Genomic DNA, 12865 nt, shown 5'->3' with positions numbered 1-12865 from the left:
CAGGACCAGGTGGACACGCTGACCTTCCAGAGCCAGTCTCTGCGGGACCGAGCCAGACGCTTCGAGGAGGCTTTGCAGAAGAACACTGAAGAGCAGCTGGAGGTGTCGAGTTTCCCAGGCCTTCAGCACCCAGGGCTCAGCAGGGCTCTGTGGCTCCTCAGCAGTCTCCCCTGTGACAGGGCCTCTGGCTAATCTGCTACCAAAGTGACAGCTGGTCAGGCCCCTCCAGGAAACCGTGGGGTTTCTCCATCTGAATGTTATTCCTGCCACACTGCACACTGCTCCCGCCATTGTGCCCGAGCTTCTGGGACATGCTTGGCCCTGCCAGGATCCCCTCTCCATGGTCTCTCTAGCTCCCTGAGGCTGGCACCGGGAGGCTCCACTGAGGCCCGAGTTAACCTGTTTCCCAAAAAATAAGACAGTTTCTTATATTAATTTTTTCTCCCAAAGTTGCGCTAGGTCTTGTTTTCAGGGGATGTCTTATCTTTCCATGCGCTAGGTCTTATTTTCGGAGGATGTCTTATTTTCGGGGAAACACGGTAGTAGGTTGAGCGAGTTTTTGCCAGAAGAGCTGGCACAATCCCTCCCCTCTGTGTACAGTTGCCATGTAAAGCACGTCACACCCAGTTAACTCTGCTTTACAGAGAAGTGAACTTTGCTAGTATAAGGATGTCCCTTTCGATACTTATATTAAATATAATGTTTATTTGAAATTCAAGCTTAACCCACTTTACTATGGGTTTTTTGCTGTTGTTGTTTGTCACATCTGGCAACATCTAACATTTCTTTTTCTAAAATGCCTTTTCTGCTTTTAAAACCACTTTGCTCTGCTCCTATGCCGGGCGGGGGCTCTCCACGGGCACAGGGGGCACCGGGGAATCCCTGCCACCTGCTGAATCAGGTGTTCTGAGTGGCTGTCCAAAGCCAACTTTGACCTGACTCCTTTCATGGCAGGAGCTCCCTCTGGGGATGGGCTGGTAGCACCAGCCATTCCAGCCCCACACTCTCCGTGGTGACGGCTTCCTCTCTTCTTTTCCCAGGGAGCTGGGCCTTTAGTTGCATTCCCAGTGGGACACCAGTGGGCATCCTGACCAGGGAGGGCAGTGTGAGCTGATGTTCTCTCCCTCATGCTCCAGTGCCTACTGGGCAGCTGGCTAAAGAAGACTAGCTTTAGTGAGATCCATGCCTTTGGAGAGCCGCAGCCTTTGCAGGGAAAATAGCTTGCTGCTCTCTCTCGTAGGTTGCACTGGCTCCCTATCAACACTTGGAAGAAGACATGAAGAGTTTAAAGCAGGTGTTAGAGATGAAGAATCAGCAAATACACCAGCAGGAAAAGAAGATTATTGAGCTGGAAAAGCTGGTGAGTTGGTCTGTTTCCGGGGGAAGAGCCTAACAGCCTTACTGTCATCGTTGACTTCAACACTGACACCATTCAGGACGCGAGCCATTAACCCCATGCTTCCACCTGAGTGGAGAATTCTATCCTTGAGTCTCAGGGCCTTTCTCAGGTAGCCAGGAATCTCAGAGGTGGCCTCATTTTGTACAACTCTGCAGCCTCCGTCCCCACCCCCTGGCTCTGAGGTGGTTTCCTCACTCCTCCCAGGAGCATTTGTGATGAGCCAGCACAGAGGAGCATCACTGATGTGTGCCAGACACCACACACAGCGCTCTCCGTGCCTTTGTTCTGACAGCAGGGATGTGAAGGAGATGCTGGAAGTCTCCTTTCACAAGTTAGAGATGGGGGCTTGGGACAGGGCATCTCACTAAGCCAATCAGTGGCCAAACCCAGGCGGGAGGGAGCCCCAGCCCAGCGGTCCCATCACTCTCTGCCTCACCTTTCAGCCTGGCTCCCACAGAACCAGCAAAGGGCACCCCTTTTGGGGAACAGAGCACTCCAGAGTTCATTCTCTACCTTTATGCACAAGGGCCATGCCAGGGCTTGAGGAGATGGTTGTCCAAAGTTAGTAGCAGAGAAGCCGGCTTCCAAGGAGATACCATCCTGAAATAGAATTTGACCCAAGGCTCTCAGATAAATTGTTATGTTTTATTCATTTTTATAAATTGCTATATGTAAAACAAATTTTTATACTATAAAAGGAAAATATGTGCATTATAGAAAATGATTAGACGGCCCTGGCCATCAGTGGTTGAGCATTGACTTATGAAACTGGAGGTCACAGTTGGGGTGATTCCTAGTCGGGGCACATGTCCGGGTTGTGAGCTCGATACCCAGTAGGGGGCGTGCAGGAGGCAGCCGATCGATGATTGTCTCATCATTGATGTTTCTATATCTTTCTTCCTCTCTGAAATCAATAGAAATATATTTTTAAAAAAGAAATAAGATAAACAGAAATAAGAAAATTAAAATATACTTCTACTGTTAACACTTTCCAGAGCTTTTTATCTGTACATGTGTACATACCCGAGACATCTGTACACGTTTAGGGAGCAAATCTTTAACTTACCATCTCAGTTAGCTGGTCTAGCTATTGAAGTTCTCCATTGTTCTGAAATATCCGTGGAGCTGGTTATCCTAATCAGGAGCTGGTGGAGACCTCAGTTTCACATTCAGTTGTCACGTCCCTCTCTTACCTAGCATTGTCCCAGTTTGCAGACATCTCTTTCTGCACTGGTGCTCCTCAGTTAGGAGGGGGCAGACCTGGATGGGAGTGTCTGTTACCAGCATCCTGGCTAATGTTGGCCACGTGGCACCATTCAGCAGCCCTCAGCAGCCCAGAGCTTCCCAGAAAGACCATAATTAAGACCACTGGGAGGCTCAGGGACAGAGTCCTGCCCTCCTGCTCCTGCCTATAGTCCAACCAATATGAGGATAGCAACCCTCCTCCTCTAGGCTGGGCCATCTGCATCCAGTTGTTCAATCACTGACAAGCCTAGATGTTGATGTGGCTGTTTTTAGCCATGTTTTAGTCATTCTGCAGGCATTCATAACTTCTCATTCCAGAAGCAGTTGTGTGTGTGTGTGTGTGTGTGTGTGTGTGTGTGTGTGTGTAGTAGGGGAGTGTGGTGGGGCTGGATGAAAGTGTCAAAGTGTCTTGATGAAGAGCAGGGACAGAGATCTATTCTTTGGCTCTGATTCCTAACCCTTATTCTTGGAGAGGTTAAAGTTTTCTTTAAAGATTAACTACACTAATAAATAACTTGTCACATTCTTTTCAAAAAATAATTTATTTTAAACTTTATATTAGAATGGAACTGTACTTCAGCTAGGTCTTGGGCCCTGTGAGACCCTCTGACAGAGAGAATGGTAGGAATTGTGGGGCAGTAACAGCCCTGAATGCTGTGCTTTTTCTGATAATGCGCCAAGATTGTGTTGTGATTTGCATTCCTGGCTGCCCATAGGCTCAGAAGAGAAAATGTGTCCGAGTTTCCGTATCTCCATTCATTTAGAATGTCATAGGGTGCACCCAGCAAGGGATGGTAAGGACCATGGTACCCATTAGCCAGACTAGGTCCCGGTGCTGATCATGGCATATCTCTAACAATGGCAACGGCCTGGAGACACTCACCATAAAAAATATTTCTACACAGGATTCCAGTATATACACACACACTGATGTGCATACTATTTGTAAAATAAAACTATATATCTAAAATATATATAACTATACTTACTTTTACTATATACAGCACATTCTGGTATTTTCTCTTCTGCTTTATTTTGTTTTCAACAAATGCTGAGCACATCCCTCTAACCTGATTTTACAACCCACCAGTGCACTACACACTGTAGTTGCTAAACATGCTTCTTGATAATTCTCCAAGGGCACTTCCTGTCAGATGGCCCTGCCAGGGACCTCCTAACACTGCACCCTTTCCAGGCAGAGAAGAACATTATCCTGGAGGAGAAAATCCAAGTTCTCCAGCAGCAGAACGAAGATCTCAGAGCAAGAATTGACCAGAATACTGTTGTCACAAGGTAGGTAGACCAGGTGTCCAAACTCACAAACCAGGTGTCACCCACAAAATGGCTTTGCTGTTGAGCGTGAGGTTCCTGTTTTTGTCCCAACGTCCAGTTTACCGCACTGCTCTGAGCTGTGAGGCTTCCCCAACCGTCGGAGAGCATATGGCAGGAGCCCCGATGCGGCTGGGTGTGGCTCAGGTTTGCTCCCAGAGCGGATTTTGGAGGGGCCAGCCGGGTGCTCCCAGGGAAAAGGAAGCCACCATGTGTGCCACCCTGTGTGCGGCCAGCTCAGCGGAGCAGACCCCTGTCTCTCTTGGCTGCTGAGCTGTCGCCATGGGCCAGCCTGGCCCCGGCAGTGAAGGGTGGCCCTCGCAGAGGACAGCAGAGATGGAACGTGCCGGAGAGAAGCCATGTAGGGGAATGTAGCTGCTCCTGGTGACATGTCTCCATCTTGGTCCCCTGCTGTGAGGTCCCCAACTTCCAGGGAAGGATGTGGAGATAACCCCTCTGTGGTCAGTGTGCAGTAAAACAGCCTTTGGGGCTTCATCAGCCAGTGGGAGGCTATTTTTGTCCATGAGGGCTGAGCCCCAGCTCCTGAGACCTGGCCAGGCATCAGGCTGGATGCAGCGGGATGGGAGGCCATCTCCCGCCCATGCCTGCAGGGCTCCCTGTCACAGTGCCTGTGCGGGGGGCAAAGGGATGGAGCAGATTCGCTACTGGCAGGGAGGCTCTGAGAATCTATGTGGAAGCGGGACAAGCAGCAATAGTGGTTTAACCAAGATTGTGGGTTGGGGTCTGACTTATCCCATTGTCCCACAGGCAGTCTTGGCCTTGGCTGGCTGAGGCCCTGTGGCATGACTGTCTTCTCCCCGTGCAGACAGCTGTCCGAGGAGAACGCCAATCTGCAGGAGTACGCGGAGAAGGAGGCCCAGGAGAAGAAGAGGCTGAGCCGCACCAATGAAGAGTTGCTCTGGAAGCTCCAAACTGGGGACCCGACGAGCCCAATTAAACTCGCCCCCACGTCCCCTGTCTACCGCGGCTCCTCCTCCGTACCCTCCTCGCCCGCCAAAGTGGGCCCCACTCCCAGATGACAGCGCCCCTCGGCCCGCAAGCTGTGGCCCTCACGCACCCTGCCTGCGGGGCCACCTGGTGGGAGTCTGGACCGGCCAGCCCCTCGCATGCTTAGCAGCTGCACAGCGGCACCCTCCGGAGCCCACTGCTCCCCCCCAGTGTTGGCACTGCGGGAAGTGTTCACATTAGTGTCTGAGGTGCAAACGTTTGGCCATAGTTAGAGCCAAAAGAAAGAAATGCCAGCTGCTTTTGAGCGATAAATTTCACTGCAGAATTTCAGGTTAGTGACATTCAGTTGGGAATCTATACCGAATAATCATCGAGTATTGCCCTGATGTGTATATATATGTCAGTGTACGTATCTGCACATGCGGTGGTTCTAAATTGCAATTTTTATAACATGAAGTGCTGACATATTTTGGCGAAGGTCAGCAGTTTTCTAACTTGTGCCTAAAAATACTTGGGAAATGAAAATGCATTTCTATCTAGCTTCCCAGGAATATTTCTACCCAAAATAGAAAAGAAAAAGAAAAAAAAGATACTGAGAAGAAGCGCCTTTCGACCTGCCACCAAGTGGTACTATATTTAACACAAACACCAGCGACTTGTGAACAGTAACTGCCTTTGGAACAATCAGCTTCTTAGTCACCGTTAATAATTTGCAGGTTTTAATTACTAATGCTCCTGTCAGGAGTGGATAAGGGAAACCCTGCGGGGCTTAGCAGCATTTTGGATGTTTCAACATGACAGTGAATCATCTATAGTCTTGTAAACACAAGTTTTGCTTTTTTTTCCTAACTGGCATCTGGGAATCTGTCATTCAGCTATTTTACCCTTGGGGAAAATATGGAACAGCATGCCCTTCTGGAGGGAGGGTGAGGATGACCTTGGAGTTGACCAAGACTGTTCTCCCTGAGGCCTCAAGAAGGAAAACTGCTGACAGGATCTATGCTCTGACTAAGCCTAGAGTAGAGAAGCTCTGGCATTCTATGTGGTTTGCTCTGATCTGATGCTGCAAATGGTCAATCCATGGATATGACCTTCAGGCCCCCATTCATAGCAGCCTCCCCTTCAGTTCGGTTCAGTAACTCAGTCCCATCACTGTACATTGAGATGGCTCAGGGGTTCTAGCAGGGGCTTCCAGAAAACCAATTCTTCCGTCCTGGGGGACAAATTTCACGCTGAGCTAGACCATCACACGATCCTCCAGGAACCCAGGTGTATTTTCTGCAGGATCATCGAGCAATGATGATCAAGACTGACAGTGCTCCCATCTTAGACTCAAAGGTCCTTCTACACAGAGGAGCCCACTGAAACTGTCAGCCAGCGGTCACTGGCTACTGGACTGGTATCTGTCTCTGAAATGGTAGAATTAGAACGTGAGAGGTATTCCCGTAGAGCTGTGGAAGGTTAGGAGCATGACACCCGACAGGGAAGTAGCTAAAACAATTGATATAATGATAATGATGCCTTTGTTTCCTGTTTGTGACAGAGACCCTGTACTTTCCTCCCTAAGGCCCCTGGAAATTGTCCTGAGCACAGGGCAGTCTTTGAGTAGGACCAAGGCAAGTGAACTCACGCAGGGACATCTGTGATGGAGAGAGACGGCCCACAGAAGGAAGGGGTCAGCTTGCCCAAAGGCCTGCCTGCTTCGTTTGCATGAAGACACACCTGGTCTGTGCTCCCTGCCTGAGTCAGGTTTAGCTTCCTGGCTTAAGGTCCACCTTGTTTCTAGCAAACCTTCAATGGCATTGGCCCATCCAGGGACATACACAGTAGATGCCCACCAAAGAAACATTTCTCCTTCCATGGCATGATGCTGTGATATTGAGTTGGGCATTTCATTAGAGTAGATTATGCCACATTCACAACATATACAGTTTAGTTATGTCTTCTTTTAGCGGCACCACCTGAAAACACAGTTTCAAAGGTATCTCAGCTCTCCAAATTAGGAACTGCATCCACAGGGACACCTGCTAAATGCAGTCACACAGCAATCCCGATTCCAGTGTTCTGTTAGGATGTACTACAGCGTGTTAGCGTATTGTGGCCAAGGTGTGTGGTGTTTAGCACTAAATAATCCCTCAGGTGGACTGGAGCTCTGTCCCAACCAGCCCTCACCTTGGGACTTGAGCTAGTTCCTACATTGCCATGGCCTCATCCTTCTTCATGGACTTCCATCACATCTGGCTGTTGTCCTGGAACATGAGGGGTGGCAGCCATTGTGCTCCTTTTCGCCACTCCCGCATGCTATCAAGACTTGGACCTATCTCAACATGAAAGTCCTGTCACCTGTTTCCACTTACAGATGCTGCAGCTCTGCCTGCCTCAGACAGACCCACCAAACCTCACCGACCTTTTCTTGGTATTGGGAGCTGAGTGTGTGTCCTTCCCTATTGCCAGGCCCCCAAGCAGGGGCAGGATTCTGGCTGGGTGTCAGAGAGGGGAAGGGGTTGATGGACTGGCACACTGGGTGATTGTTTGAATGGGGTCACACATTCCTTACCTGGCCCCTCCACTTTCTGTATGGCATATTTGTGTTTGAAGTGTATTAAAGTTAATTTGAGGGAGCTCCTGTGACACACACTTGATGTAACTCTTGGCCTGAGGAAATTCAGGCTGGATCCGTAGCAGCCAGGGATGGTTTTGGCAGGCTGGATTTTTTTTTTCTTCTGTGTTTTGCCAGGGTCAGCCACTGAGTCTCCAGACCTTTTGCCCTGATTCAATAGGTCTGAGGCCTCCACACCCATATTTGCAGGCCAGGATCTCCAGCAGCCTGGCCCTGGCTTTGAGGGACTCAGTGACTCTGCTCAGCCCGGCTGTTTTTACTAGGTTGGGTGGGCTGGAGTCAGTGGGAAAGGGACACAAAAGATTGAGTGCAATCCCTTTACCATCAATTTCAAATTCAGCCCTGGACGGGGTTATGCTTCTACCCCCAACAAAAGTTTGATGTGTCCTAAATCCTGTCAGTTCATGCCGGGATGGCCATAGATCTCTCTCATGAGCAGCAAGGAGCCCTCCTGGTGTGATGGTCACAGTCAGCAGTTCCTTGTCGTGCACAGATGACCCGTTAGGCTTTCAAAGCTCTGTGGCTTCTCCTACAATACTCTGTGCAGCCAGCACATTTGTTTCAACCTGAAAGCTCTTGCTCCCCAAACCTGACCTCTGGTTGGGTTGCAGCCAGCTTGGCCGGCCTGCCCCTGCTTAAGGCTGCAAGGGAGACCCCTAGTTGTCCAGTTCCCTGTGGTGCTTTTGCAGGGCATACAGGAGTGGTGGGGACTTTTGTGAGACTATAGCAAGTCTGCCATCCTGAACAGCTGCTGAACAAGAGAGCTTTCGCAGATGACAAATCCCCTTGAGTCACTTCCAGACTTACAAGGACCACAGAATCCCCTCTAAGTCACCCAGCTTCCAGATTGTTGATAGTGACTACCCATTTATTGATTCACTTGTCAACCTATCCCAGCCTGTCCCAGCCTGTCCTTTAGTGTGTCTTGTGTCCTCCACTTTTATAACAACCACCTTCATTTCATTTCCTCCACACGTGAGGTCTCACCTTTACTGAGCAGGAAGTGGCCTCTGGCATGTGCAGGAAGTGACGACCGAGCCGCTTCCTCCTGTCTGCAGAGAACTATCCCCTCTCACAGCTGATTTGCAGCAGGCAGAAGAGACCTCTAAAGTCAACCACTTGGTCACCTCCTCTGTGCAAGGAGCCTTGCACAGCCTGCTCTCCCTGCGTGGGACTTGGGTCACTCATCTCAACGGGAAGGAGCGATGCTCAGGTAGAAACCCAGAAATGGGGACAGGCAGACTGCTGAGATATTCGAGTTCAGTTCCAGACTACAATAAAGCAAATATTGCAATAAAGCAAGTTGTAATCTTTTAACTAGTAGAGGGCCTTGCCTTCGATTTAAAAAAAAAAATGCAACATCTGTGAGGTGCAATTAACCAAAAGCACAATAAAACAAGGTGTCTCACCTGTTTGCACAGCTGGTGCTGCCTCCGAGTATAGGCATCAAACCAGGTCTCTGGGACTGCACAATGTTATCAAGAATCAGTGTTCTGCCCACTGGAGTGTTTGGATCAAGTGCTTAAATATACACAAAAAACACCCAAAGTTGTTAAGACAAGGGCAATTAAATCACTTACGTTTGCTTAATATCTTTTGTAACCACTCTGCTTCTCTAAACCTCTTAAAAACAAAACAACAGGCTCCCTGGGTTCAGCCAGCCCAGCTCTGTTCTCCTCCCCACCTGGCTCACCAAGCCTCCGAGGCTCTTCCAGCGAAGACATGGGGGATGGGATGCTGCACAGCTCTAAGCTGTGGTCACAATCTGCAAGTGACACAGGATCCTGCCTGGGTGCAGCATGCTAGGGCACCCACTGCACAGACAACCAGCTGGCTGTGCACAGCTGCTACCCTCTGGGTGGTGGTTTCCATCTTTCCTGCACCCAGGTTAGTGTAGCGGGGGGTGTATTGCATCCCCTCTCAGTGACTACAGACCACCGGCAGACACTCAACAAGTGACTTCATTGTGTTTTTAAAAAAATGTTTTTATTTAATAATTTGAGAGAAAGAGAGAAACATCAATTTGTTGCTCCACTTATGTATGCACTCATTGGTTGCTTCTTGGATGTGCCCTGTTCTGGGATCACACCCGCAACCTTGGTGTATTGGAACGGCACTCAAACAGACTGAGCTACCACACCGGGGCCAACTTCATTGTTCTGCGAAGTAAAATGTTAAAGTATCCATGGGGAAGGGTAACCCGCACAGCTTCTCCATTTCCCTACTCAACCTGATTCCTCTAGGATTAGGTGCTGAAAAGCAGGCCAAAGTGCTGCCAGCTTGGTCCCTGAGCTTTTGTCTCAGTGCATTTTTCAACGACTGTATTGATGGTTTGGTGGACAGGCCTGACTTGCACAAACAAAACTGTGCCCTTTGAAGAGGGGCCAGCAGTGTGACCACCAGTAGGTATCCCAACCCTGCCTTGCTCTGGGGGCAGAGCCAGGCTGGGCTAGAGTGGCCGAATCCCTGGCTGTTATCTGGTGAAGAGCGTTTACAGGATTTCTTGTTACTGTGAATTCCAAGCTGTTGGCTCAGCTGTAGATTCACCAGAAGTGTATCATAACCAAACTGTGCCCGGAAAAGGTGCTTCAGGTGACTCCTCAGGCCTGTAAACTGGATACTTTCTGGGGCTCAAGGTTTTCCTAAGAAAAGGCTGGAACTCTGTGGCAGGCCACTAGGTGGCAGTGTAGCACTGCTGTAAGAGGCTTCACCATGTGCGCTCAGCTCAGGCCAGTGCTTAGCAGACACAGGCACCCCGTCACCATAGTCCTGTCCCAGTTCTGGGCTCTCTGGATCACTGACACCCACTGGTCCTGAAGGCCAGGGACTGGGCTCACTGGAGACCTCTGAGAAGTTGCCCTGAGGGATGCAATGGACTCCTGCCTGCTCGTGTCCCCAGACACTGCACACCCTGGGGACATGTTGGGGACACTTCCACACCATAGGGTTTATGTTCCAGTTTACCATGTGGCCGCCCACCAGAGGTGAAGTGCCTGGTCATCAGTATTTTATTCCCCATGACTGGCTGCCAGCACCAGGCCCAACAGCAACTCCCTGCCCTCCTCTCTGCCCTCCTGGGTGTCCCCTCCAGCACTGTCATCAGCTGAGATGAGGCACAGGTTAGGCCTTGTCTCTCCCGCAGCAGATTTTCCCATGTGATCAATGCATCACTGCATGTCCGTGTCTGAGAGCTAAGGTCAATTTGAATTTGCCTCCCTTGCAAAAAAATGATCCTTTCTCAAGGGGAAATGGGGTCATGATCAAGTATTAGAGCAGCCACAATTCTCCCCACCCTCTCCCTGCCCTGCATGCACCCATCCTCCCTAAGGAATGGTGGGTGTGGAGGGACGTCCTGGTGTGAGGGGGTTAGCTGCATCCGACACCCAAGTCCCTTCAGCAAATGAAACTTCTGGGGCCAAACCCAAGCCACATCGGGAGAGTGGGAGGTGGGAAGACAATGACAGAGGATCATAAATGAGGACTCTAGGGGTTCCTGGCTCTGGGTTTTCCAGCTAATTGTTGGAATAAGGATTTCTACCAAATGGTTGAAGGAGGTGATAGAACACCTGTCTGTGGGGAGGCAGAAAGTTACTAAAGAAGCAAAAACTCTCCGTGGGGCACTGCTTCTCTTGGGGACCTGGCCAAAAGCTGCTAGAATTCTTAAGATGGACACCGTGCACACTGAAGCTATAGACAGAATTTATTAGAATTTGCAGAAGCATGAGATAATGTACCACAAAACAGTTCGATTTTACAACATAAAGTACAGTAAGACGTTGTCGATGCAGTGTCAGCAATAACAGGATACAGAGTTTCACATTTTAAAAAAATGATGGACAACATCTATGCTTGTTCTTAAAGTGAAAACAGGAAGGACCAGCAGAGACCAACCTGACTTACTGTTAGCATTAAAATTTAACTCTAGTATCATAATTTTAAGAAAACTATTAGAAAAATAGAGCATCAAACAAAAAATATTTTACAATTTACATAATAAAAAACAAAACTCATTTAATAATGGCTCCATGTTCAATAGAAGAAAACATGTACTGGAGAAACCATAGCTCTTCAGGTTTGATAATAAGCCAGCCCTCATGGGGATCATCACCCTTGGTGCTCCTTGCACCCAGTGATGCTGAAAGGCACAACTTAAACAGGAAACTTATTTTAAATATATATTATAGTTTCTCAAGTGGGAGAATAAGTTCTCAAATTAAAGTCTGTCATCAGGAAACACAAGATCATACCTCGTTACTACATTAGCAAAGCCTGAGTGCATCTTCCTAGCCCTGCTTCCTGAGCCTGCGGACACTCTCACACCCTGAGAAAACCGGCCGGGCTTCACGGCCAAGGTCGTCCATCTCAAGCTCAACATCTGGAGAAAGATCCAGGGTGGCTCCTCGGTAACTGCGCCTGAGCCCCTTGGTCAGTCCATGTGCCCTTGAAAGAGAGCGCTACTACAGCGAAGCAATGGGCACAGAGACTCTGGATTATAGTGAAGAAGAAGAAAGTCAGCTGACATTTTTTAGACTAATTTTCAGGCATCATAATGATGATGATGAAATATAGAGTGTAGCTTCTTACACCACTGGATGGTAATAAAGCAGTTCATTACCAGAAAGTCCAGGGGAGTCTGACAAAATCTCCATCTCCTCTCCCCAAGGAATTTTAAGTACAATACTCTCCTGATGATGGCAAACAGATATAATTTAGACTGTACATAACACATTTAGTTCCACTGGAAGGGAATTAACCAGTCCCGCACATACGCATCACACACTCTCCATCCACCCTGGAACACACTGGTCATGGGGCCTGTCTTCATGGCGATGGCTTGTATTAATGGGGCATTCAAATTGGAATGTGTAACAGTGGGACATTCAAATCGGAAAGGGCAGGTTCTGGTACAAAGCTAAGCAGAGGTCCCCAAAATGCCAGCGAGCTTACCTACTGGGCAGGGCCTCCATGAGGTGTGTCCACACTCACCCAAGGAACCCAGCCTCCCTCCCTGACTCAAAGATCTGTCTCCAATGTTAGGCTGGAGGCCATCCTATTGGGATAGCAAAACCCAGTCAATTCAGATTGTCTTAGTGGTGGGGGTGGACGCGATACCTGGCAGAATCCACCTTCCCATCCCCACGCACGCAGAACCAACGCAGTGGTCAAGGACCAGGCAGGGCCAGTGCCTCATTCGAGTGTGAACGCAGGCTATGCCTCAGACGCAGAGGGCAGTGTGTCAGGGCCTTGGGAGCTGGGGCGGGAATACAGCAGGAGACAGACCTGTGATGTCCAAAACACACATC

The 12865-nt window shown here is 49.2% G+C and overlaps 1 protein-coding gene across 6 annotated transcripts in view; it reads left to right on the top strand.

Annotated features, from left to right (window-relative positions):
• The window catches only part of MTUS2 (microtubule associated scaffold protein 2), a 480281-nt gene extending 471358 nt beyond the window's left edge, over positions 1 to 8923 (top strand). For 4 of the 6 annotated variants that reach the window (XM_084878667.1, XM_084878669.1, XM_084878666.1 and 1 more), the window contains 4 exons: positions 4 to 102; positions 1241 to 1360; positions 3840 to 3937; positions 4800 to 8923. In XM_084878667.1, the coding sequence (XP_084734793.1) occupies positions 4 to 102; positions 1241 to 1360; positions 3840 to 3937; positions 4800 to 5013 (531 nt within the window). In that variant the 3' untranslated portion in view covers positions 5014 to 8923. The remainder of the gene's footprint in view (positions 1 to 3; positions 103 to 1240; positions 1361 to 3839; positions 3938 to 4799) is intronic. The other 2 variants (XM_084878671.1, XM_084878670.1) reach the window with 2 other exon arrangements.
• Positions 8924 to 12865: the final 3942 nt, after the last annotated feature.

The sequence above is a fragment of the Pipistrellus hanaki genome (assembly GCF_964339955.1).
Source record: "Pipistrellus hanaki genome assembly, chromosome: 3".
In the NCBI taxonomy this organism is placed as follows: Eukaryota; Metazoa; Chordata; class Mammalia; order Chiroptera; family Vespertilionidae; genus Pipistrellus; species Pipistrellus hanaki.
This window is presented reverse-complemented; position numbering and strand designations above follow the sequence as displayed.